Source organism: Tamandua tetradactyla, chromosome 12 (genome assembly GCF_023851605.1).
Source record: "Tamandua tetradactyla isolate mTamTet1 chromosome 12, mTamTet1.pri, whole genome shotgun sequence".
NCBI classification, from domain to species: Eukaryota; Metazoa; Chordata; class Mammalia; order Pilosa; family Myrmecophagidae; genus Tamandua; species Tamandua tetradactyla.
In genome coordinates this window covers 83,939,805-83,967,583 of record NC_135338.1, presented here as the reverse complement: position 1 = coordinate 83,967,583, position 27,779 = coordinate 83,939,805, and the positions used below count along the sequence as shown (strand labels likewise).

The following is a 27,779-nucleotide window of genomic DNA, read 5'->3' as shown; positions in this document are numbered from 1 at the left end:
GTTACTTTAAGAAAAATGATAACCAGTTTTTGTGTTCAGTCATGCAATTGGAACTTACATGTAAAAAATTAAAACCTTGAAAAACTTGTATTTGCTACCATAAGACTTACAGTAGCCTAGCATCTAAAGGTTTTCTTTCTGAAGGACATAAAATGATGTTTTTAATACCATATGATGAGAGAGGTAAACGTTTGTAAAATCTGAATAATACAGTGACCCAATGTATTTCAAAGGATTAATGCATAATGTTACACAATCACACATAGGTAAAAAAAAAAAATCCACTTGAAGTATAAGATAGACCAATAGATTTTAATGTAAAAGAGTACAGAAAATTAATTGATTTGATTTCAAATTCCACATTGCAACTACCTTTTTAGAAACCACTACTTGTCAAATGTTGGTGGAGTATCAAAGAAGACCCACATTCTCTGAAAAAGGCTCTTCAAATATTCTTTCCTTTTCCAGCTACATATCTCAGTGCGGCTGGATTTTCTTGAGGTACTTTAGTCAGGACAACATATTGTGACAAATGAAGTGCAGAAGATAGACTCTAACTATCTTTTGTGGAGCTAGTTATTAAAAAGGTGTGCAAACATAGAAAAGTGTCACGCTTAAGAAATATTTTTTTGTCTTGGAAAACAAGTTTGTTTTTTCCATAAAAATTTTTAATTTTAACTGATAATTTATTACTGTTATTCTAAATGAATCAATAAATATTTTTGAAATTCCTCAATTTTAATTTCTAAATTCAGTAAATGTAGATAGGTATAACTATAAAAACAAAAAACACTTTGGGATCCTGCAATTTTTAGAGTACATAGGGGTCCTAAAATGAAAAAGTTGAGATGTACTGATGTACAATTTCTACATTTAGATTTTTGAGGGCACTCTCTCAACCTAATATTTTAGAATTTGATGAAACTCTTAACATATTTCTATTGTTTGCAGTTACAGCCTGTGGATAAAAATGAAATGTTTTAAATTACACTTGTCGTATGCTCCAATGTAGTTACTACTTAGGATCTGTAGAGATCAGTAATTCCTGAATTGTGTCTATAAAATTATGGTTCCACCAGATACTGTGGGTTTCTTTCTGTTTGGAAAGCTAGTGTCCTGCATCCTAGATCCCAGGTTTAGAGATTCACAGTACCCAGTAACATAGCAAAGCCTTCAAGAAACCCCAGAATAAGTAATCCATTGAACTAATATAAAGAGCTTTCTTTTACTCGTTAGATTTACACAGCCTCTTTCTTCTAGCAAACTCTGGTATAGGTTATCCTTAAGGCAGAGAATGTGCTAGTTGGGTTTGTGTTTAATATCTGAAGGCGTTTGAGTTGATGAAGTAATTTGCGTTTCTAGCAGACACTTCAAATTCTTGAAACAATCACTGTGCTTCATTGGTGTGTAGAAAGTAGGGATATTTGGTGTTTCGAGTTGTATGTTTTAAGGAATTAAGTGGCTCATATTTCTAAAAGAAAAAGGGAAATGTGACCAGACTTTGTATAAAGGTTTGTGTGAGACAATCTGTCAAGTACATAATGCTAGTTGCTTTCTAGAATATCAGTCGCAGGTGTTTAAAAATACAATTTCATAAATACTTCAGTAACTTGAAATATCTTTTTGTTTAAATTGCAGTGGTACTTAAGTGCTGTGTTTTAGCTGCCAAAGTAAAATTTGAAAACTAGTTTTGAAATTTTTTTTAATGAAAGAAAATAATAAAAATCATGACACCTCTTTTCTAATTTTTATATTTTGTGTGCTGTGTAGTAGGGTTCATATTTCATTCTTTTCCATGTGAATATCCTGTTATTGCAGCTCCATTTGTGGAGTGTTTTTTTTTTCCCTTGGAGTGCATGGGCTAAGGATGGAACCCTGGTCTCTGACCTGGCAAACAAACATTGTACCACTGAACTACCCATGCACCCCTGTGACACCTCTTTTTAATTTTAGGACAGTGAACTTTAGGCTGTTGTTTTCTCAGCCAAATCCACATGCGCTACCTCAAGTTCTCTTAACTCCTGCATGTCTTTCAGATTATTCTTTGATTTTTGTAGGATGATTAATCAGAACAGTGTTACATAATATAACTCCTTGGGGAGAGAATTTGGTAAAGAGTTAAATCAGAGGAATCTTTTATTTTAGAATACCGTGATTTTTATTTTGTCCTACAAAGTAAAGTTTATCTAACATTTCATAGTAAATCCCTGTGAAGGGAATTCTGAGCAAAGGAATAAAATGTGTTTAGGGTGTAGGATTTTAAAATGGGTAACTGAGATGAAGAAAGAGGTATTGGGAGGCCATTCCATATGTTGACCTAAAATGTAGAAGGCTCTGGAAGAAACAATAGTCAGATTGTTTAAGCAATCTAGAGGTAGCTGTCTTTTTCTCTTTGTTTCTTACACCCTCTTTCCATCCCCAGTCTTTACCCACTCTAACTCAAAGAACAAACAAGCCTGAACCTTGTTCTGCCTTTATTTTGTTCCCTTTGATTATTTCCAAATGTTTTGTCTTTCTGTCTACCTCTGTGAATCCTGACATTTTTGTCTAAATAATTTCAGCCTGTCATAAACACAGTAGTGATAATATTAAAGATGGTTTAGAATACTTAGTTTTCTAAATTATACTGCTGACCCTTGTTTTGGTTATACTAGACCAGGCCCTTCAAAAGCTGTTTTATACCTGCCTAATTATGAATAATGTGCTTCTTTGCAAAATGGAGAGACTATTAACCCTTTGAACTATTGTGTAATTTCATTGAAGTTCACTAGTATGTATACCTTGCAGTTTTCCTGCATCCTCCCAGATGTTTATCATTCCTTTTGTGAGGTGTTCCCTCTATTACAATCCCATGGTCAAGGCAGTTGTTTTGTTTAGCAGTGTAGGGATTAATTTTTTTACGCTGCCTACGACTACAAAAAAAAGAAGGAAAAAAAGTCAATTGTGATGATAAAAAAATATATAAGCCCTCTAGCTTCCTATATTCTGGAGTAGCTAGAAGGAAAGATATGAGAGGATCATATGGTAGCCCATGAGTTTTTAAAACTTTTTTTATTGTATAGTGTAACATATATACAAAGCAAAGAAATAAAAAGCAGCAATTTTCAAAGCACTCTTCAACTAGTTGTTACAGGACAGATCCCAGAGTTTGTCATGGGCTACCATACAATCCTCTCAGATTTTTCCTTCTAGTTGTTCCAGAATATAAGAGGCTAGAAGACTTAAATATTTTTTTATTATCACAATCAACTTATTTTCCTTCCTTTTTTTATGAACAATAACATATATACAAGAAAGCTATAAATTTCAAAGCACAGCATCACAATTAGTTGTAGAACATATTTCAGAAGTTGACATGGGTTACATTCCACTAGTTCAGGTTTTTATTTCTAGCTGTTCTAAAATACTGGAGACTAAAAGATATCAATTTAATGATTCAACATTCATGTTTATTTGTTAAATCCTATCTTCTCTGTATAACTCCACCATACCCTTTGATCTTTCCATCCCTCTCTTTAGGGGTGTTTGGGCTGTGGCCATTCTAAATTTTTCATATTGAAAGAGTCTGTCACTAATATGGAGATTGGTAGATGGGACTATCTGATGTTCTGGAGAGACTGGGCTAGGTTTCAGAACTTATCTGGACCAGGTAGCCATCTGAAGGTTGCCATCTGAAACTTTTCTGGAAAGTTACTCTAGTACATGGAACCCTTGTGGAATCTTAAATATTGCCCTAGGTGTTCTTTAGGATTGGCTGGAGTGGTCCTGGTTGGAGGTTGGCAGGTTATGATAGGTAGCAAGGTCTAACTGAAGTTTGCATAAGAACAACCTCCAAGAGTAGCCTCTTGACTCTATTTGAACTCTCTTTGCCACTGATACTATATTAGTTACATTTCTTTACCCCGTTTTAGTCAGGATGAAATTGTTGATCCCACAGTGCCAGGTCTGGATTCATCCCTGGGAGTCTTCTCCCATGTCACCAGGGAAACTTTCACCCCTGGATGTCATGTCCCACGTTGAGGGGATCGGTAAATAGGCTTTGAGTGTTGTGTTGACAAAAAAAATAAGTACTCCTATTTCATTCTGTTCCTAAAATGGCATTCTTGAAAAAATATCTCATAGACATTAGCATCAGTAGTTCTTCTTACTCTTTATTGTTACTTAGCCTGCTTTTCTCTCAACAATGCAAATAATACAGCAAGGCAAGGAAATACCTGTATGTGTGTAGAGTATCAGAATACTGACAACACTCTCTTCATTACTCCGTGTCTTTTTATACAGGTAACAATCATTACATCTTGGCCTGATTCAGTCATGTAGTGAGTGGTTTCAAAAATGTGATTTCTGTTAATTTGCCCAGGACTGTTTCCCAGTAACATTTTAAGAATTGCTCCCTACTGTTAAGCTGTGGCCTTGGGCAGCTAAGTCAGTTTCTGTGAGCCTCAGTTTCTTCTCTTGTCCTGTCCTCCCTACCATCCTTCTGGTCTGAATTAGGAAAGTGCCTTGTTGCATCAGCCATACCACCTTTGGTGTCACCTTCCTGTAGAAGTTTATGTCAGGGAGTAACTGTTAGTCATCTTCCTTTCTGTACTTTGATTTTCTTGCTGGGAGAGAGGATTGCACATGCAGAGCATTTTGAATTGTATTTTGTGAAATGAAATGAAAGTTTCTACAAAAGCTTTGATGAAGTTTTTTGCCTCATAGATAGTGGTTTAATTTGTCTATTATCCTGTCAACCCTGTTTCTGCCCTACAGTATGGTCAGAAACTTGAGGCTTCTAGCAGGCTCTCCTACTGCCCTCTCTAGGACCTTTAATAATTGATCTTTTTTTTGTATTTGTTTCTTCATCTTTTAAAAAAAAGGTAAAGATTAAAGACTGACCCACCTCTGAAGCCTGTTGTCAGATTAGCTAATTAATAATTTGGAAATCATAGAGTGCTAGTAACAGTAAATTTTTCTTATTGTCTTAACACCAGGAAGATGGAGACTTTATTTTCCAAGAAGAGACCCTCTACCTTTCTGGGAAAGAGAAGTGAGCATTATCTTTACAAGGGCTTAAAAATTAATTTTTAAAAATTTATTTGCCAAATACTGATATACCTCTTAACTCTGTGCTAGGCCCTATTTTAAATACTTAACAGAAGCAACTTCCTTGATACTTACAGAACCTATAAGGGTAGATATTATCATTATCCTCCATTCACAGATGAGGAAACTGAGACAGGAGTGGCATGGCCAAGATTACACAAATGCAAATAAGTGGTGGAACCAGGATTGAAACCCAAGCAGCGTAGCTCCGAAATTTATACCTTTAACCACTATGATATGCCTTTCATGAGATAATTCTGCAGCTAGAATTATGCACTGTCAGGAAATCTTTAAAAGCTAGATTTTCCTAAAATACTAAAGGACTGCCACAAAACACTGTTTAAAGAGAAGGAAAATCAATAACAAATCGTGTAAAACTTTCTAGTAGTATTTAGGCCTATAAAGCACATTTTTCCTTAGGAAAGGCTCATGCAGAAATAAGTAGCTTCTGAGGGTAGTAGTATTTCTGCAGCTGCTTCCTACGAAATAAAGTTGTATCAGTTTGATTTCATTAACAATTTTTTTCCATATTTAATCACTTTGTACCTTATTATTTATCTCAAATTATTTCTGAAACAGGCAGTTGGCTTTTCAAAATCTGGGTTGGGATTTTTTTTTCAAGATAGAATGCTTCTTTCATCTTTGGTTTTAGTTTAATAGAGCATTAAGGTTAAGTACTCTTTTAAAATATCTTTCCCAACAGTAAAAAAATGAGTCAGTATTAATTTTTTCTCTCCTAAGAGTTTCTGCATGCATTCTATGTTTGCTAGAGTAAGATTTCCCCAGTGTTGGTCTGTAATCTTTTTTCCCCTTTTATTTGGATGCAACTTAGAATGAATAAATGATTGAACTATCTCTAACATGGCCAAAAACCACCTGAGGTAGTAACCATGACATAACACTAGAAAAAACTCTTTTGTTAATACATTCTGAGAAAGTAATCTTGAGGAGAAATATATGATGTTTAACAAGAACATCTTTAGAAATTTTTGATGTTATCTACCTCCTTGAAGATAATACCTGATCCATTCATTCTTTCATCCTCAAAGAAATCACAAGACATGAATTAACAATTGATTCTGAAATAGTACTTCTTACCTAGAAAAGAATTAAATGGATATTGAATTTTCAAGTCGTGAAACAAAATTTTTACTTACTTCAACCAGGCAATCTATGAACAGTTCGGTCCTTAACTGATTAAAAACAAAAGCACACAAACAGAAAAAGGTTTGTCATTACTTTATTTACCAGTGAGGATTTGGTAGTTAAATATTTCAGAATGTTTTAAGCAACCATAACTTTAAATTCATTATTTTAAGAGGCTGAATCATAGTCCCAATTAGAATTCATTCCAGGTTTAATATATTCTTGTTCTCTGATGCTACGTAAGAAACCACCCTAAAAGTTAATGACTTAAAACAATGACAACCATTATTTTGCTTGCTAGTCTACAATTTGAGTAGAAATAAATGGGGACAGCTCATCTATGTCCATGTGCTGTTGGCTAGGATAACTCATCTGGAGGCAAAAGAATCCACTTTCAAGGTGGTTAACTCATGTGGCTGGCTTGTTGGTGCTGGCTGTTAGCTTGCAGCTCACTGGGTCTGTGTACCATGCCTTGGTTCCTTTCCACATGGGTCTTTCCATGGGCTACTTGGTCGTCTTCATGACTTGGTGGAGTGGCTGTTTCTCAGTTTTGAGTGTCCCAAGAAAGCCATATAGGACCTGTATCAACTATTATGATCTAATCTTGTAAGTCATAGAGCATCACTTTTTTGCCACAACTGCCCAGATTCAGGAGAAGGAAATAGTAGATTCTACCTCTCAGTAAGGGAAATGTCAAGCACATTGTAACACAAGTATATGGGATGGGAGATGTTGTGGCCATTTTGGAAAGTACGAGCTGCCACAGTCCACCCTCTGACCATAATAACTCTTTCATGTGCAAAATTCACTGATCCCCTCACCCAAGTTTCACAACAATATGGCATCAGCTCAAATTCACTCTCATCATTTAAATGTTAATACTGATGTGGATGAGGTTTCTTGGGTGGAATTCTATAAAAACAGCTCCTTCAGTACCACTCCTCTCGATCTGAAGAGCAGTGAACCAAACAGGCAACTTTTCTGTCTTCCACCCACACAGTATACAATGGCAGGACAGCATAGTGTAACCACAGTAGCCCTTTTCGTTTAAATGGGGGGAATATGGGACGCTCACGGCAGGGCTGGTCCACAGCAGTTCTGAAAGCCAGCTGGGTAAATGTGGCCAGTTTCTTATTTATGGGATCTCTGTCCTGGAAATTGTTTTCTGTAGTTCTTTTTGAGTCTGCAAATATCACCTATATTTGTACCCATATTTGCAGTGAGTAGTTTTCTCAGCCTGCTTCCTGCCCGTAGACCTATGGGAATCCAAAAGCTTCTTTTCATTTTGTGCTGTCTTGGTTCCTTTTCATCTAAGGTCCATGTATGGATCCTTGCCCATACCCCTGTAGGTAATAGATATTTCCAAGAAGGGTACTATTCTGTTGCAATTCTGTTAAAAGACCATATCCCAGAATTGTGAAAGGATCAAATGAGACATCCCATGGAGAAAATTGGGGTGAAACTTCCTTTTAGTTAACGTATTTCCAATCCTTTGTGTATAGAGTCATTAGATAGATACATCCCAGTGAAACAAATAATTCTTTTCAGACCTAAAATCCCGCCTTAAGTTTTATGCTTTGTAGCTTTGTAACATTTTCTTTTTTCTGTCTTTTTAGGGCAGCCCAGAAACTTGCAGGACCTGTGCCGAATTAAAATTCGACAGTGTATAGGCCTTCAAAACTTAAAGCTACTCGATGAACTACCAATTGCCAAGGTCATGAAAGACTACTTAAAACACAAATTTGATGATATCTGATATCCACAGAACTGTGAGCAAGATTAGGAGTTATATTCCAGAAACTTAAAAGGCTTTTTGCCTTGCACAAAGTATATCCTATGCAATTTCTGATTTGCTGTGAAGTCAGAAAGCAGGTATACACTTTTAGGTTTTATTTTGTTTGTTGGTTTGGTTTTCATTGTAGGGGAGGGATTTTTATATATATAAACACACCACATGCTTGAAGGTCTTAATTTGGTTTCTTGGTCCAAGTTTAAGAGGTCCAAGCTTTCTATACGTTAACCGCATTTAGAAAAGTTGTTTTTCTAAAATGAAGCAGTTAGGTTTGGAGTGGAGAATTTACCCTTTCCAAATTGTTTATGGTTTCACTGGCATGCACTATATTATAAGCCAGCAGAGCACTTGTTAAAGTACTGTTTGGAGGCACAGTGTCACCCAGGGGGTCCTGGGTTGTGCTGGAAAATGCCCTAAGAAAATTTAAAAGTAATGCTGTCACCTTGTTCATTTTTAATGAGTACAAATTGGCTGATTCAAACTGTTCTTTTCCTAATTAATGTAGCTTATGGATGACATGAATCCAATACCTCTGCTTTCCTGTTGGCGTGCTCTTGTTTTTAACTTATTTTTTTTAACAACTATAGTACACTACCCAGAGACTCTGTCTCTCAGCCTCTGTCCCTAGTTGAATTGTGCTTTTAAAAAACATTGTTGGGAAGGAAAATAACTTTATTAAGCCAGTGTATTCTGTTTTTAAAACAGTGCCTCGGGTGCAATATGCTTTCTGGTATTATTTTATCCATTGTTTTCCTCGATGTTTATCATTCCACAATCAGCTTTAGCATGCCCATGAGAACAGGAACTGCCACTTTAATTTTCATTGCAGAACCATGGTATGTCAGTTGCAATTTCCATTTTGAGCTTTGTCTTTTACTTCACTTTGAACAGAAAATTTTATATCCTGGTGGTAAAATATTCCCTAAAATGAGCCCACAGTGCTGTTCAACCATTTGGCTTTAATGACTAAACAATTTGGGGTGGTTTCATGATGTTTTTTTTTTCCCTCCTGCTTAAAAATTTTTTTTTCTAAACGATAAAATTTCTGATGGGTGCACATTTGTAAGCTTGGTTAGATCCTAATATTGCTAATTCAACATTTCCTATTTATTTTAAGGTTGTACACAGTGAAGCTCTTCAAGAGAGTTATTTTATTTTCTGGGTTCATTGGGTATGTTTGCAGTTTAAACACAAATATGAGAAAGTATAACACCAGAAAAGGTTCCAGAGACATCAGGGGGATCTAAGATGATACCCTTGGAAATGTTTCCCTGTGCTTGATTTGGCATTGTGTTAATTCAAAAGAACCTTTTCAAATGTCCAGTAATATTCTTAGTGTCTGGGGAGACTTCAAAATATTTGCACACTAGTAATAAATTTGTCATTGGACATTTACAAGCTAAGCTGAAGGCCTTCTCTTTACTTCTCTGAATTTTTGGTTTCAAGTCATTGATAGAAAACTGAGAAGCATAACCTTGATGAGAATTAGGAGTCTGTTCTGGCTTCGTGTTTCTTCAAAGCCAGCAGCGAGGTGGCTTTAGCATTGGAGTATCTCATCTGCTCGTGCCTTGGCAGGGTTTCTAAAGAATGGGCAGCTTTGGAGAAAGAGTGGTCCAGGAGGTGCCTGGCATGGTACATAAACTCTCTTCCAGTCAGCCAGTCAGAGTCTGGGCATTTTTGAAACCATCCTGAAACTGCAGCTTGAGTCTAATGGAATGGGTGGTGTGTCCTTTTCCCAGTAAAATATGTTTCCAAAAAGTTATCACGCAAGAGAGTCCCTTGTGAAGATAATAAGAGCTGAACTATGTTCTCGTTATAAACTAATTCCCAGGCCAGGGCTAAGACCCATGAGTGCCATCAGGGGCATAACATGGCTGAAAATGAATTGAGTGTTTCTTCTTCCTAAAATCCCAGGTCCAAGGAATTGACAGGAGGGTCTAGGGGTGGAGGTGAAGGGCCACCTGCATTCTGAGTAGTAATGTTGGTGTTCCATTATTAGCACAGGGTTCATTCCCCTCAAAGGTGTGTATTAATTTATTCAGTTGGTTTGAAATGATTTTCTTTTCCCAACCATTCAAAAGTTTCTGATAAGTTAGCCACTGAGTTTGAGTCATGGAATTCCAAGTAAAAAGGTCAGATTAAGGTAAATTATTTGTTCTGTATCGCTGCTGTGACTTCAGAAAAAAAATTATGAGAACTCGTCCTGGAATTGAAATTTCTATTAAATGAAGAAATGTATAATTCCATTATTTATTGTTTGAGGTTTGATTTGTCTGGAAACTTAAAAGAAATGCTTTATTTATGTTGTTAATACTATCCCAGTCACATCATATTTCACAGTATCTAAAATATCTCTAAGTTGATAATTGGTGGATTACAGTGCTGATCGAACAGACTTGTATTTGAACTTGATTGACAGAGAAGCATTCTGTGGTCACATAATGAGTAGAAGGGACAGATATTTTCAGAAAATCAACTGATTGGATTTTCCAGAATTTTGACTAAAATGTTCAAAATTTGTCAAATTTGTCACTGATCCTTCTATATTTCTTTTGAAATTTATTATTTAAACCTATTACTAAACCTTTATAAAAGTATATTTGGCAAGTACACCAAAGAAACCAGCTCATAAAAGATAATGATCACTAATGAACTGCAAACCTCATCTTTTGAAACAGAGTTGTTTTGTAAATATTTCTGTTTATAAATGTACAGCAGAGTAAGAGTGTTTTTTAGATTATTTAATTCCCATATTTCTAAACTATTTACTACAGAATAATCCATGCTTGTTAGTTTGGAAGATTCAACTGTTTTGTTTTTTAACTCATTATCAGTCATCCTTGGAACAGCATTTCCACTAGAGAATTCAGTGTTCTGGCAGTAGCAAGAGTACACAGCTGCAGTGTGAGGGAGACTAGCGTGATTTGTCAGCTGCACACCCTAAGAGACAAGAATGTGTAGTTTAATTACCATAGTGGACCATACAAAATTGAGATTCTAACTTTCCTGCAAAATTGCTCATTAGCCCAGAATGTGATTGCGATGAGGACGTTTGCCCACAAATTTAGCTTTCATGTAACTCTTAGTGTGTTATCATAACGTATTTTGTTCTTCCTTTGTAATGTATGTTTTGCTTTGGGTCAATTTGAATTAAAAAAAACTTTAAATCTGGTTTAAAACATAATGGAATGGTGTTTATTTCTAGTTTGCCTTAACCTTTTAAATCTTTACAGCTACTTGGTGAAAGAGAACAAAAAGTCTATCCTTTATTCATTAGCATTAAGCCATTGGGAGTTGTGTGAGAAAGTAATGCAGAGAACATCACCACTTTCAGTAGTCATCAGAGAAACCAATTCTGATCCACCAATTTTTTTTTTTGAGGCATTCTGCAAATACCAATCAACAAAAGACCATTTGCACACTTGAGACAACTCAGTGTTGATCCAGCCTTGAGTCTTTTGTACAGTCTTTCACATCCTGCCTCATGCATTCCACACCTTGACTGAGGAGGGGGTTTGAATCACAGAGTTTCTTAACACAGAAGAGTTAATGTAGTCAGATTACTTGGAAGTAGTTTATTAGTCTGCAGGAGAAAGAACAAAATAACTTTGAATTCATACTTCCTTTATATAACATAAACACAGTTTGCTTTGGGAGAGACTTCAAAATAATGTGAATGATGGCAAGTTAAGAGAAAGGGAAGACAGACCAACACCCCATGCAGAAATCCTACATTTGGGAATTTTAACCTTGTGACGGACTTGTCTCCAGTTTGGCACAAATGAAGGCCTAGTATGGGACATTTGAAACTATTTCTAATGATCAGCGGGGAGTTCCAATTTGAAAAAGAGCGATATTGCTTGGAAGTCTTGAGGTCATTCCTTTTCCAACATGATTTAAGTAGTGTATTGCTCTTTCAGCTGAAAGACAGTTTATAAAACTGGTTTACTAGCTATTGACAAAGCAGATTAGTTACTTGATAAAAAAAAAGATTTCCATAGCTCATGTTACTCAGCATCAAGGATGAAAGAAAACAGACTTGTATCATCTGTTCACTATGTAATTGTATGTCTTTGTAAAGAGTGAGGAGTGAAGTTCTACAAATCTTGATGTTAAAATTTTTATTAGCTAAATACCAGTAAAGATTTTAAATATACCAGATTCTGAGATGTACGCCTGGGTTGCTGTAGACTCTTCAGAACCAAAGATGATTTTCTTTATTCTATCATTAGCTAGTCTTTCATTCCCCATTGAGTCTCTTGGATAATGAAAACAAAGGGTCAGCTAGCATATGCCATTCTTGGGTTCATGTCTTTCCCTATACATTGGTAAATAGTGTTCAGTGTTTTGTCATACATGTCTTGGAAGATCTTGGTGGGTGCATTTTATTTTCCGGAAGAACTCTATGGTTCTTAACAGTTAACATTCTCCATCACACTTGAAAAGACTGAGGCAATTTGCTTATGGTCCTGTGCGAGGCCATCAATGTGGAAATAAAACCTGAGCTGCTGGCCCTGTTGCTGCAATATTTGGCCTCTTGTCCTGAAGGGGGATACCTTACATATAAAAATATACAGGGTTCTTAGTTTGTCCTTCACCTATGCCTAGAGTACCTTGAGTACTTATACTGAGTTTTTAGATCCTTATCTTAGATCAATTGTGAATACCATAAGCTATTGGTCATTTCCAAGACACATTAAATTAAAGAAAATTATTTTTCTTCCATTGCAGATATGGCCTATTTTAAAGAAATCATGTGAAAGTTCATAAATATACTTTAAATTAAATCTTGGCTTGTTCCAGTATTTTAGAAATTTCACTTCGAACCCTTTTTTATCCTTCCAAAATATACTTTTAATTAGGAAATTGTTTTGAATTAATGTTTATTTTATATCACATTAAGTAGACATGAAGTGATTTGCTTTTCTGTGAAATAATATTTTATGAATCAGTAAAGGGATGGCTGAATTTGGGCAATGGGATTCAGTTGAAGTTAAGAAATTAGATTTTGTGATAAGTAGACTGACCTTTTGTAACTCACAAAGGGGTAATCCAGCTGCAGATATTTCCTATTTTATCTGGCAAATGGAGTTATATTGTTCTTGCTGCTCCGTCTTGGACTAGCATTGCATTTCTTCCTGTCTGATGATATTTGGTCAGCACACTACTCAGTTTTCTTTTTCTTTACCGGGAAAAAAGAACACTCTTAGGGAATGAACTTACTGTACATGACCATTTCAGATTTCTCTAGAGATTTTCTAAATCTTCTCTTTCTTAATTCAGGTCATTTAACCCTTTTGTCAAATACAAGCTCTGCCTCACCAAGTCACTTTAGTGTTCCTGAATTGAGTTCCCGAGTTGTTTGCTTTTCTTTGCCCTATCTGGAGGAAGATATAACTCAGTATCATTTTGAAAGAATGTCTAGTAAATTAGCATGGCCACATCCATTTCCCACCTAGAATAGCACCATAGAGAAACAAATTGCATTTCTTCCTTGTTTACCACCAATTTGCTACAAGTCCACAAGACTGTGAGCTCCTTGAGGACAGACTGGGTCTTACTTGCCCAATTCTCAAACAGTATTTGCCAAAAGAATCCATTTTCCACATCTTTGGTTCCATATGGCAGTAGGTTGCCAGCTTATGACTTTTTTCCTTCAAATCTCCAAGGAACCCAGGCGCCAAGTGGATGACATCATGAACATTTTCTAGTTTCACATCTCAGGTAAGTATTGTCTTAACGTCTGTGAGCTTTGCCCTTTGCCATTCCTTCTGTCCCTTCCCCTCGTCATTCTCACCCCCTGCTCCCATCATAGTCACTGGGATGGTAGATCCTTGATCACCTGGTTCATTGGCACTGGGATGGCACCTTCCAAAGCAGTGTCCCTTAAACTCTGGTTGCAAGGAAGTTTATCAGTCAGAATTCTTCCTCCCTGAGTTCCCATAAACTCAGCTTCTAAAGAGAATGGTTAGTCTGGCTTGAGACAAGGGACACTCCTTTGGATGTCTAGCCAACGCTTCCCCTGGCTCATTAGTGTGTCCTGTGTGTGACTGCTGTGCCTCCACAGAGATCTCCCCAGTTCTCGGGGCAGCTGGATAGGGCCTGAAGCACATGGAGCTCCTGGTATATCACCACGCCAAGGGATCTTTCCCACATGCCACACAAATGTTAACCACTTTTATGTGCTAGGAAAGCACTGGCATGGTATGTCCTAATTTTCTATTATCTGTGTCCTCTCCAAACACTTTTTTAGCCTTTTCTATTCTCCATAGTTTCTCCTAGTTAAAGACCATGCCCAGCACAATGCCTTTCATATAGTGGGTGCTCAGTAAGTATTGTTCAAATGAATTAATATAGTCCAGACCCTCCCTTTTACAGGTGGGGAAGCCAAGCAATTGAGAATTGAAGAATTTAGCAACTGTGGCTCTGTTTTTTGTTATTGGTAGTGTAGGATCTAGAAGAAACTGGGCCTCCTCAAGCACTTGCTATTCTCCAGGCATCTCTGGCTTATGTGGCTCTGCTCTTCCATGCTTTAAGCATCTAACATGGAACAGAAATCAGCCCACTGGTAACAGCAATAATGAATCAGATACACTTTGGCCAGAGTTGGCAAGACACAGGATTTCATGTATAGTATATGTCCTGGACTTGGAGCCCACAGACCCACAAATCTGCCTGTAATTTCTTTCTTTCTAGCTTAGCCTCCACCATTCCTGTTTGAATAATACGACTGAAAGGAAACAGTTTGGATTCCTGGAACTCCCTTAGGAACTGCACATGTCCTTGGCTAGCCTTATAAATGTGGCAATATGAATTCGTATCACATAGGGTTTTGGTTTTACAATGTATTTGTTTACAAGATGAATTAAATAACCAAAATATATGGGTCTGTACAGAGATGCCGGTGGCATTCATACTTAGCTTTGTTTTTCTTTCAGCTCTAATTACAGGCAGCTAAAAGACTGATATACCACCATTCTTTGATCATTTTGTTTGACCCCTCACACCTATAGTAAGTGCTTACATTGAGCGTTCACGAGGGTTGGGAGAGAGTGGGAAGAAAAACTTTTGTCTCAGAAATAAATTTGCATTACGATAAATACTCTTATATTTAACAGCAGCTGCTTATGTACACATTAAAACTGGTATTTATCTGGTGGCTTCTGAAGTTTATTCAAGTGGTTAAACTAATTTATCAGTTCATTAGACCTTTGGGTCATAATCTGGCAAGTAAAATTTAATACCATCCATTGAAATGTGGCTGGCCAAGTGTCGTTGCTGGCTTAGGGTTAAATTGTTAAAGTATACCTTAATTTAGCAGCCCTGAAGACTTAAGTCATCGATGTTCTATCCCAGAAGTTACCGCTGGTCCACATCTACTATCTGTAGAGCATTCTGAGGTCCTGTGTTTAAAATCGCACTGGACATATTCTAACAGGTGGTTATTTTCTCTTCCAGCTTCCTCTGAAACCCCACACACAGTAGATTTGAAAGTAGAGTTCTTTGTTTCCACCCCCACCTCGGCCTGGCATGAGGCATCCTGGTTTAGGGCCTGTCACCTGCTGAGGTCATACCAGTGGGGGAGAAGTGACAGTCCCTTGCCTTGTAACTGTCCTTGATGGGAGAGCCAGCCCTGAAAGGGAGAGGTTGAGGGCTGGACACATGGCCATGGTCTGATAATAAACTCCAAAGGGGGGACCTGGAGCCTAGGAGTGAGGCTGGGACTGACTTGGGAACAGCAGCATCCTTACCTCAGAGCCCTTCAGAGAACTGGGGACAGTGCCTCTCCTGGAGCCAGGAGAGTGTTGCCACTGTCCTGCACCCCCTGTGGGCCTGGAGAGAAGCACCTTTGCAGCCGCTTATTCAGGATGCTCAGCTTTATTCTCCATTCCTACTAAATCAGGCTGGTCCTGCAGGGTATACATGACAAATGAGTGTCCTCACTCACTCCCCATGCCCTGCAATATTTGGTTTTCAGTTAATATTGAACTAGAACCTTAGATGGAAAGGAATGAGGGTCTGATAAAGATGTTGGGGAGGAAACTAGGGCTCTGTCCCTCCCCAAGGAAGAGGCACCTTGCTTGTGGGCGCCTCTCCAGAGAAGCCAGGGAGGATTGTGTGTAACCAGGAGCACCTGGGTGATTTTAGCAACATGGAATCATCATGTCTAGAATGGGATAGAAAGCAATGTAAGGCAGTTGAGGGGTTTGATGCTAAGGCTTGAGTATTAGCTGATAGTTGTGTAACAGATTGAGAGGATCCCTTCCTGGTCCTCACTCAGCCTTCTCCAAGGTTATATAGGGCTGCCTATCGGGACAGCTTCTCAAAGGCATCCCTAATCTAGTCATGAGAAAGCGTTTCCCTCGGCCCTGTCGGCATCCTTTGGTAAGTCATAGGTAAAACGGAGTGCCTCTTTCTGATGGGAAAGCTGGTTTGCATGACTGCCCCCACCTGCCATGCTTTAAAAGCCTCCTGAAGGCAGGAATCTGCTTTGTGCTTTGGGACCCAACAGGCTAGGACAAGGCCTGCATGGAGTCACTTCACTGGCTTGACAGATGTTTGGCAAGTGAGGGAGTGGGCGTGACGCTGCCCACAGCCCTGGAACCAGGGAGGAAAACCGGAGCAGAGAGTACCTGCTCTGTTCAGCTATTTTGCGTTTGCCCTTATTTATTTCTCACCACCACCAAGGAGATTGATGACTGTTATCATTTTTATAGATGAAGAAGCCAAAGTGGAGCCTGCTTCCCCACTCCAGTTCTGCCTGTCAAACTCCCCGCCCTACCCTACCCCACGCTGTCAGTGACTTCTCACCAGGGAAGCCTTCCACCAGCCTTGGAGCTGGAATTACTCACCCTTCCCTGGGTTCCCACAGACTTCCCTTATTACCTCTGTTAGGACACCTATCACCCACCCTCGTGTTCTTCGCGTGTTCCTCAGGGCTCTTAATTTGGAACCTGTGAACCACTCTTGGTTACGTGCAGAATTTTGTATGTGTGCACTCCTGACTTCTGGAAATGGGATCCATAGCATCATCGAGTTGTCAAAGGGGTCAGCAATCCCAATGACGTTAGGAAACCACATGGGACATGACGCATTCCATAGTCACTGAACATCCACCTGCTCTGCAGAGCCCAGGGCCGGACAGCGGGACACGAACGCGCGCTTGATCTTCTGCGTGTGAGACCTCAAACCAGGCACACAACCTCCTGCCTCCTGCACCTGCCAGGGCTCCCCCAAAGGTCCTGTCTCGGAGTTTGTTCCCTTGTTCCCCTCTCTCTCCCCCCACTTTTCTCTTCATTTCTTAAACATGTCTGCACAGGTCATTAATGTCTGTCTTAGAGAGCAGAAGCAGTTTTTAAATGATTAGAGATGTTAAGCTGGAAGGGACCCCGATATCCTGCTGCCGCATTTTAATAGAAGATGTTAGAGGGGCTTACACATGCTTCCAGCTGTGACGGAGCGAGGCCAGCTCTTGGCCTCTTAGTTTCCGGTCCACTGTTTTCCTTTGCCCGGCTTCCTGCAGGCTCCCACGCTATAGCACCCCGCCTCCTTCCTTTGGCAGAAAGTTGCTTAGCTGCTTCATTTGACCGTGATAAAAGGGCTTCCAAGAAAGGCTCTTAGAGCTTCCATGGGAAACAGTAGCAATGTTGCATATCCAAGAGTATGGGCTGGGATGTTACTGCCTGTGAGTATCTCACCTGCCCGGAGCATTCTTGGGAGAGCCACTGTGAATGGAGAACAGGCTGGGAAAGCCAGCAGCTGAGTTCACAGCTCTCCATTGCCTCATCATTGGGCCAGGCTGGCTCCCCAAGGTGTTTAACTCCCCCTTGCCTTCTCTTCTGGACACCTTTGTGCATAAAGATAAAAGGGCTCGTATATAGGCTCCAGTGCAGAACATCTAAACCCTATATTATACAAGGATCCTGACAATTCCTTTGAAAATTCTGCAGAAGCACTTACTCATGAAGCCTATAATTAACTCTGGCTGGCTTCGTGGAAATGCTTGATGTTTAGGAAGTTATTAGGCAGTTTTAAAAAAAGCTAACCTCCTGAGATTAACTGATACCATTACTTCCTACTCCATTTAATAATTTTTTTAAATTATAAAGTGCTTTAATCACCTTATGTCCTAATGGACAGTAATAAAGTGTCTGCTTAGTAGAAGATCATCTTTGCACGACATTTAGGTCGAGATAGTCTTCAGGTCAGAGTCTGTCCCATGAAAACAAAATTTAAAATGTCCTGGGAAGAGTCCTTTTCTCCTAGCACAAACGTACCCCAGTTTAATTCTGCACAGGGAGATTCCTCCTATGACTTTTACAGACTTCAAACCTATCTTCTCTACTGAGCATGTTCACAAAATCTTGGAGAAGTTTGGAAATGATCCAGTTGAGGACTGCTTGCTCTTTTGATAATATCTTTATCAAATGCTTGTGATGAGGCCAGAATAGTGGCTGCATTCAGAAGGAGACAACGTGGAGCAAAGATAGTAGATCAGGGATAGTGGGGAGTGGAAAAGTTGGTATGGGGAAACTGAATTGTGCAGGTATTAGGGGTGGGGTCCTCATCCAGCCAAGGACATCCACTTCCAAGTTCAAAATGCACACGATTCCTGGAGTGCAGAATTATGATGCTATGATACATTAGGGCAGTGGGGCTCAAACTGTAAGCATTAGAAGCCCCTGGAAGGCTTGTTAAAACAAATTGCCGGGTCCCAACGATATAGTTTCTGTTACAGTTAAGTCTGGGATGGGGCCTGAGAATTTGCATTTCTAACAAGTGCCCAGGTGATACTGACACTGATAGTCCAGGGACCCCACTTGGAAAACCACTAGGCTAGGATATTTGGGCTCTCCCATGGCAAAAATAAAGGAAAGACAGACGGTGAGGGAGCAAGGAAGGAAGGAAGGGCAAAAGAAGGAGATAGGGAAAGAAAAATTAAGCAGTGGCTATGAGATGTTGAAACCTCCTACCTACCAGTTGACCTTTAATTGTGAATAAAAGAAATTCAGTGACTCTCAGTACTCAGATGTAAAAATGAGTCTCCTTATTTTATGGGCCAGCATGCTCTTATTTTTGGGGCCAGCCTTGACTGGTCCTGTAGGTGTTTTGGTAACAAAGACAACAAATCTCTCTTGCCACATTACAAGCTGACTCTATGTCTAAGCCTTCGTGTCTCCAATTATCTTTTGCAACTACTTAATTTAAGTGGGGTACAGGAAAAACCAGTAGCCTGCAGTTCTATTATCCAGCACTTATTGTTTTCCAGCCTAATTTAGCAGCTTGTAAATAGTATGACTGCTAAACATTAATAATGACAAACCAACACCTTGAGTTCCCTCAGGAGGGGAGAGACAAGGACAATGGCTGTCTCAGCCAGTATGTGCCTTGACCCTGCCCTGGAGGCAGGCTGCCAACAGCATGTCCCTAAGATGGAAAGAGGAGTTGGCATTGCCCCAAGTCTGATGGCAGATAGAAGACACCTTGCCAGATAGACAAAGGATTTGCAGCTGGATGCAGCCTGAGCTCCTTAGGCTAAATGGAACCACAGCACCCACCAGTCCTTTGCCAGCTGCCTGGGATTCCTGGGGGCTAAGCTGGTGTCACCTTGCTAGAAGTGAGTGCCCTAGATGCTGTGACTGCTGGTGAGGGAGCCACTTTGAGTACCCCTGATCAGTGGAGTGATCTCTGGATGAAAACTGCCTGCTAATTCACAGAGCCAGTTCTTATCTGTAAAGTAGAAGAACAGGTAACTTGGAGGAAAGGGAATGTCCAAAGTTTCTCCTTGAAGTTCAGAATGCTCCCACACATATCCCCGCCAACTCCAAGACCTGTACCGAGTCATGTGTAGTATTCGTAAGACTCCAGTCTAAAGGGAAAGGTGGCTAGGGGTGGGGCAAGCAGGTTGGGACATGTGAGGGCAGGGACAGTAATAGTATTCCCAAAAATCTTGGGGGAACTTCCCAGAGGAAAATCCAGCCGACCCCTTGCACCAAAGCCTCGTAAGGTATCTCTCTGGGCTGGTAGCTGTGGTCTGCCTGTCCCATCCCCTCATTTCGTAGCCTTCTCCAAACAACCACATGCCCTTCCGTGACATCAGGCAAAGAAGGGACCAGAAATTGTTCATCAGGAAAAGAAGGGACCAGAAATTGTTCATCAGGAAAAGGTGCTCAGTAAAATGTTTAGGATCTTTGTTTTAGATTTCAACAGAGATGGCCCCATTCTCCAACCCCTGTGCTCGCTCCCTTGCCTAATTGAATACTTTCCTAAAGGGAACATGTGACCAAATTCCTAGTCTAGTGATCCAGGATCACAACCAATTCCTGTCTTGCTGTAATATCAATTGTATTTGTTTGGAGTTGGAAGGGTCAAGGTAACTGACAAAACAGTTGTCTGGGTCATGAGTAGATGGGTGTTTGTGCCATTACTCTCTGTGCCTTTATTTTGATATTCTTCCCAAGAAGAAAAAGAGAAATTGTCTTCTGGATCCCAGCACATCGCAAACATCCAATCATTACTTGGAAGTTTTATTCTCATTGATGTTAGTTGAGGAAACTGACTCATCAGTTCATCAGTTAGCTTGGTTATTAATGCAGAGAGATTTCTTTCTTTCACTCGATGAAACTGAATTCAGTGCACCCCAGGTATCCCTAGTGTAATCAGAGAGGGGCAGAGTCAAGGACCCGCCGTCCAAATGCTCAGACCCATGATACAATGGGAAAACGATAAGCACTACAGAAAATTTCCAGAGGAATGGCTACTGCAGACCACTCCTTATTTGGGCTCCCAACATCCAGCCCCATTTTCTTTCTGATTAGCTTGCTAAACCCAAAACGGATGAGTGGCTTGAATATCACAAGGCCTGGGGTTAAAAATCTGGCTTTGCCACTCACTGGCGGTGTGATTCCAGGCTCATCATTTGCTGAGGGTTAGAGGAGACAAGCTAAGGGCTCCTCAATCCTTAGTACTGTATGATTCTAATGTTACCATAAGCCAGGAGGGGTACCCAGAGCAAAAGAGCAAGCTGCACCCCTAATTGCAGTTGCCTGTTTATATTTTCCCCTCCCTGCCCCACCCGTCCTATTACTGCAGCTTATTAGAAGGGGCTATAATCCATGCTCCTGGGCCTTGGCCGCTTGGGTGGAGAGTTTAGAACCAGAAAACTCACTTTGTACAAGTGCAGCGGCTGTGATAAATAAGCTTAAGTCTCCGTAATCACTTTTTCACTTTTACCAATTATGCGAGGCTGCTTTGCAGACAGAAGTTAAAACCAAGGAGGAATGTTAAAGAAGCCTCATTTTCCTTGTCTAATTAAATTAAATACTTGAAAGGTGATTCACATGTTGGTTCTCATCACCCGCCCCTCCATTAGTCAACTGAAAATTACAGGGTCTTTTAGGAGCTCAAGGCACGTGATTCACCCTTCATTAGGGGCATTGGTGATTTACCACTCGCAGGGTAGGGAGCCCTCACCCAGGTTCTCCTCTGCCAGCATCCCACCCATGGCTTTTTGTGCATGGCTGTCCATGGTGTGGCTCCTGGAAAGACCTTCTGGAAGAATTTAGGCCATGCTCGTTCTCTTCTAATACTTCCACAAAGATCCATGTGAGATGCCTTTGTTTTCAGGTTTCTAAGATTCCCAATGGGAAGCAGGTCTCATAAGGGTAAGAAACAAAAAGGAAAGCTAGCCTCATCCTTTCTTTTGATTGTAAACCATCAACAGACTTCACCTGCACTGTAAGTTTGTCTCTTATTTTTCTCCATGGGGAAGATGTGGATGAGTTAGACTCTAGCGGATCCTGGCACATGATTTCGGTGGTACCCCCAGGATGCTGCAATTTAAAATGCAGGACATCTCTTTGCTTTTTTCTCTGATTTTGCACTTTCTGCCTTTGCTTCTGAAATACACCTGTCCAGTTGAAACTGTAATGCCCTCTGCACGTGTATTTCCTTGGACAGGAGAGGCCCCAGCTGGTGGCATCACGTGTGACTTGCTTTGCTTGGACTTTGGAAGCCTCATCTCCTGTAAAGTGATCTTGTCTTGGGTAATCTCACGAATGAATCAAATTTTCCACCAATACTCACACACCATTTCCAGGTCAGCCCTGGTGATACACATAGCCGTTTTTGTGCATCTTCCGAAAAGTCCCTTTTACTTCAAAATAGAGACCCTTAAACATAAGGGTAAACCATAAACACGTACTAGCATACCTCGTTTTATTGCACTTCGCAGAGATGGTTGGTTTTTGCAACCCTCTGTTGGACCATTTTTCCAACAGCATGTGCTCAATTCGTGTCTCTGTGTCACATTTTAATTAAGATATATACATCGTGTTTTTAGACATAATGCTATTGCACACTTAGTACCCCTACTCCATTCCCCACCCCCAGTCACATGACTGCTCACGCTCTCATTCCCGTCTCTGCCCAGAGCCAACCTTCTAGGAGAACTCGCCCCTGCTCCTGGCCCCTCAGCCAGAATATCAGATTCCCTGTTCCCAAGTCCCTTAGCACACTGCTTCTTTTTCTTCATAGTATTGGACTTTATAAGAACCTGTCTCTATCTCTATCTGGAACATAATAGACCCTCAGTAAATATTTGTGTAATGAATGAATAAGCCAATAAACCCGAACACCATTCTGTAACGAGCGTGCTCATTTTGCTTCAGTGTCCAGAGGGCCAAAACCTCTCACACAGCAGCTTGTCTCCATTATTCGCGCAACTAAGTTAACAGGAAACTGGGAGGTATTTGATTTTACCTGAGTTTCGAGCTCTCATTGGCCCATGCATGTCTTTCATTTTATTTATTCATTTATGAATAACATGTTACACCCATGAAGGCTTCACACTACCCAAAACCAGAATACTGACAACAACTTTCATTTCCACCAGAGCTCCTCAGCCTGCCTCTCCCCTGAGAAGTTAGTTGGATTTTACCCTGCTCTTGTTTTCCTTAGCTTTGGAGTTTTAGGGTTTTACATATGCACATGCTGGCAATTAATGCTACAGTATGCTTTTCAGAAGGCCAAGTAGAATGCATGGTTTCGAATGAGAATGAATTTTTCATCTGAAATTTTTCATTTAAAAAATATTTTTTCTTTTCCTTGTTTTTATTGTTTTTGTTTTCTCCATCTTTAGTTTTCTTTTGTTGTTTTTTTTTCCTTTCCCTGGCTTTTTAATATGAAAATTTTCAAGCAGAAAAGTTTAAAGGATTGTATATGGAACACCCCTGTACTCTCCATCTAGATGGACAATTGTTAAGATATTACCATATTTGCTTTGTCTCTAAAGTGTACATATATACATACATATATATCTTTTTTTTTGGTTTAGTAAATATGCCCATTTATTAAGTGCATTTATGCCATACAAAACAAGATATACAGGAGCCTGCAAGACATTGAGAAGTTAAACATTGTCCAAGGTGACCCAATAGCAACTTCCATTTATAATTACAACAAAACAGACAGATGAGACAGAAGGAAAGCTGTTGGGTTCAAAGGTCACCCTACTGCTTTTTCTGATCTATGAGTAGAAGCCAGGAATCCCTGATTTTTTCTCTTTGACCCAAGCAATTCCATTTCCAGAGGATGAATGTGGAGATTTGGAAAGTAAACCACATCTCCCTCTGATATAGATCTTCAATGTCAACTAAACACTAAAGATTTCACTTTGGTCATCACCTTTATACATGAAGGCATTAGACCTCTTTCATGGAGATTCTCTAACATATAACAAGGGTTTCTGAAACAAGGCTTCTGCCCTCTTCACAATTCACCTTCAAAGTGCACTTGATGATGCCAAACAAGGCGTCAACTCCATCTGAATGTTTTTGTGTATTGAACAGGCCCATGAGGTTTGTCCACTGTGTGGATCTGCAGGGACCTAAACAGAGTTGAGCTAAGGCTAAAGGCCTTCCCACACTCACTTCATCCGTGGGGTTTCTCCCCGGTGTGAATTCTCTGATGCTCAATCCAAGTTGAACTCTGACCAAAGGCTTTACCATATTCACTTGGCTCATGGTTTCTCTCTTCATGAATTCTCAGGCGATCAGTAAGATAAAGTATACTTGAAGGCCCTCCCACCTTCTTTACATTAGTAGGGTTTTACTCCACTGTGAGTTTTCTGATGCTGAATAAGGTGAGAGTTCTGACTAAACGCCTTCCCACATTCAATACATTCATAGGGTCTCTCTCCGGTGTGAATTCTGTAATGCTTAATAAGGAGTGAACTCCTACTAAAAGATTTCCCACACTCATTACAATTATAAGGAGTCTCCCCTGTATGGACCCTTTGATGTTCAATAAGGTGTGACTTCCGGCTATAAGTTTTCCCACAATCAGTGCACTCGTATGGTCTCTCTCTGGTGTGAACCCGCTGATGTTCTATTAGATTAGAGCTCTGGCTAAAGGCTTTCCCACACTCACTAGATTCATAGGGTTTCTCCCTTGTGTGGATTCTCTGATGGCGAATAAGACTTGAGTTCCGACCAAAAGCTTTTCCGCATTCGTTACATATATAAGGCATCTCTCCTGTGTGAGTGATCTGATGTTGAATAAGGTGTGAGCTGCGACGGAAGGTTTTCCCACACTCGCTACATTCGTAGGGCTTCTCTTCAGTGTGTATTCTTTGATGCTGAATAAGGTTTGAACTATGGCCAAAGGCTTTTCCACATTCGTGACACTTGTAAGGTTTCTCTTGCAGGTGAATTCTTTCGCGCTGAATAAGGTATGAGTTCCGCCTGAACAGCTTTCCACATATGTTACACATTTGAGATTTCTCCTTAATAAGAATCTGTGGTTGTTGGATAAAGTTTGAGATATTACTGAAGTTTTTTCCATATTCATAAGATTCCTCTCTATTAAGGAGTCCTTCATGTTTCTTTTGTTCACAATTGCCTCCTTCACGTATTTGTATTCCTACTTCAAGAGCTTTCTGATTTATAATTAATTGATCCCTAGTTCAGGTGTCACCATCCTTGCTCTCTCGAGGCTCCGCTTTTGGGGATGGACACACGGACTCAGGGGACATCTGCTCAGGCAACTTCTCCATTGTCTGGGTCCTTGGTCTCAAGGCCAAGATCTTGTCTAAAAATTCTTCAGGACAGGACTCGAGGGACCAGCAGTCACTCCCCGCGGGCTCTCGGGGGGCCGCTGGGGCGCGGGGTCGAGGCTCCCCCTCCGGGCTGCGGGCAGGGCATCCTGATCGGTGTCTGCCCTTCTCCAAGGAGCCATGAGGGAAGAGGGCACAGGGCTCTCCACTCGCCTCGTCGCCTGAAGTCTAATTTGGAGGTTCCCCCCAGCCCCCGCCGAGCCCTGGGCTCCCCAGCCGTGTGCCCCCGCGCCCTTATATCTATTTTTTAATCCTGTACCAGTTAAAAGTTACAGACATCATGACACTTAACCCCTAAGTACTTCATCCAGCCTACAGCCAAGAATAAGGACATTTTCTGATATAGCCCCATGCCAAGTATCATTCCTAAGAAAATAATGCTGATTCTGTAATCTAATCTAATATCCAGGCCTGATTAAAATTTCCCTAATGGTTACAAGAATGTCTGTTATAACAGCTTTTCCCCCCCTCTACTAGTACTATGAACCTCAGGAAGAGAGAGACACACAGCCAGCACTCAATAATTTATGTTGTTGAATGGAGCCCCAGAGGAATGGTCCGCTGAGGCTCTAGAAAGAGGGGTTATTGGAGGCCGGCCAGCCTTAGAGTGCAGGGCAGTAAGAGAAGGCAGAGGTCTTCTGAGTTCTGGTGGGAAAGGGCTGTGCCACTCAGGATGCCTGGCCATCAGGACACATGGCCAGGGACTGGAGTTGAGGTAGCTCAGACATACAGAGATGTAGAAGAGACTGAAGAATAAAGAACTAATGGAGGCCAAGACATTGAACATCAAGACCACTTATCTCAATATGATGTGATCTGTAATATCTGTGAGGCAGCTCTGGTCCCCTGGCCCTGGGACTGTGGTCCCCAAATTTCATGTCCCTAAGCATCACCCAAGGTACTTGTTAGAAAGGCAATTTCCCAGGCCCTACCCAAAGACTCTGATTGAGAGGGGCCCAAGGGCCTGCATCTTAAAAGCTGCTCTGGGGATCCCATGCTGAGATTCTTTTCCTTGGGATAAGCTTAAATCTAATCCCCAGTTAGCAAGCAGGTGACTTAGCAAATTTGGGTAGCAGTTATTCTGTCAATGTCCAGGGCATCACAGGGACGTTGGGACTGTGGTTTGGAGATGATAGAGCACTGGGGTCTTCATCCTTTTCCCACGGGGAACTTGGGCTGAACATCTGAGAAGGCTTTCATCTGTCAGCTGGGCCCCTCCTCACTCCACTTTCCATTACCAGCAGAGATATTAGGAGAGGGAATCTGATGCGAGGAAGGATGTGGCTTGGCCAAAACTGAGAAGGTTGTCCCTGATACTGATGCTCATAGTCTCTTGTCACATCCCATGGCTAAGAAACATCCTGCTAATCAGCTGGATTTTTGTAGCTTTTATTTGTGTGTGTGTGTGTGTGTGTGTGTGTTTTGTTTTTGTTTTTGTTTATTTTTTCTTTATTTTTGTAGCTCTTATTGATGAGATTTTTAGAGGGGTAGGAGTTCTGAATACCAGCCTCCAAAGTCTATTCACTGATCTCAAGAATGCAAAAACTCTTTTTTTTTTTTTTTGGCTTTTAACTGAAAGTCTGCTAGAAAAAAGGTCAAAAAATTATTATATACAAAACAGTTATTTGAGTGTGGATTCTGGACTGTGGTGAAAGCAACCTGGCTTTTGGGGTTTTATCTGCACTTCCTCAATATCAGGTACATGAGGCCACTGATGAAGGTGAAGGCAAAAGGGCCACCCATGCAGGGACGAAGGAGTAGCCGTTATCTGCCTTCCCAGGTCTGGGAGCACAAGACCCAGACGATGCAGTGAAGCTCTTCCCTGCGGTCTGTGTAAATGAAGCCGTGACCAAGATGCACAGGTGTGACAGGAGCCGGACGAGGGAGGTCAGCACAAACCTCTCCCCTTGCTTGAGGTGGAAAAGCTGGAGCACGAAGATCAGAAAGGTGACGCAGCGGAGGGTGGAGGCAGGGATCACGGAGGCCCGCGTGGCATACAACGTGGAGTAATTTTTTGCTCAAATCAGCCTTAACATGTCAGCTCTTAACAGTAGGGCTGGCCAGGGCATGAGGGTTCAGGATTCCATGCAGAGAGAGTTTGAATGGAGAAAGGAGGGGGGTTGGGGTATAACAACTTTGAGGTTATGTTTTTAACCAGGATCTCATCTAGATTTACACATTGCATTTGGTTGTGTCCCTTTGGTCTAGTTTGGCCTGGAAAAATACCCCCTACCTTTGTTTTTTCTTTAAGAAAAAAAGAAGAACAAGAAGAAATCTGACAAGATTGAGAAGTCTCTAACAGCTGTCATGGAAAATGTCCCAAATTCTGGATTGGTGCAACTGTTTATTCCTGGGGCCCTTCAGCCTGTTCCTCTCCCTTTGGTATTTCCTGGAAGCTGGAAGCCTTGTCTGACAGCAAGGCTGGATGCAGAGTAGACATTCTTGGCAAGCATGTTTCATAGATGAGCCTGTGTACTAGAATAAATGTTCAGAGTTCCATGTCTAAAGGCAATTGAAAGTAGACAGTTCCCAGGCTTCGCAGAATGATTACTAATCTACTGGAGAATTAAATAGGCAAGAATCATTTCTGCCCTAGGAAAGTCCTAATGAGGAAAACATCTGGCCACTTAGCAGAAGCTG

General features: G+C 40.6%; 2 protein-coding genes across 6 annotated transcripts in view; one reads left to right on the top strand and one right to left on the bottom strand.

Annotated features, from left to right (window-relative positions):
- The window catches only part of ASB7 (ankyrin repeat and SOCS box containing 7), a 99,131-nt gene extending 72,081 nt beyond the window's left edge, over nucleotides 1-27,050 (top strand). For 2 of the 5 annotated variants that reach the window (XM_077124035.1, XM_077124034.1), the window contains one exon: nucleotides 7,851-12,748. In XM_077124035.1, the coding sequence (XP_076980150.1) occupies nucleotides 7,851-7,990 (140 nt within the window). In that variant the 3' untranslated portion in view covers nucleotides 7,991-12,748. Of the gene's footprint in view, nucleotides 1-4,976; nucleotides 5,033-7,850; nucleotides 12,749-26,837 lie in introns of those variants that run through there. The other 3 variants (XR_013160653.1, XR_013160655.1, XR_013160654.1) reach the window with 3 other exon arrangements.
- LOC143651642 (uncharacterized) lies at nucleotides 24,112-25,008 on the bottom strand. The gene has a single exon (XM_077122381.1). The coding sequence runs from the start codon at nucleotides 24,795-24,797 to the stop codon at nucleotides 24,123-24,125; it is 675 nt and encodes a 224-aa protein (XP_076978496.1). The 5' UTR covers nucleotides 24,798-25,008; the 3' UTR covers nucleotides 24,112-24,122.
- Nucleotides 27,051-27,779: the final 729 nt, after the last annotated feature.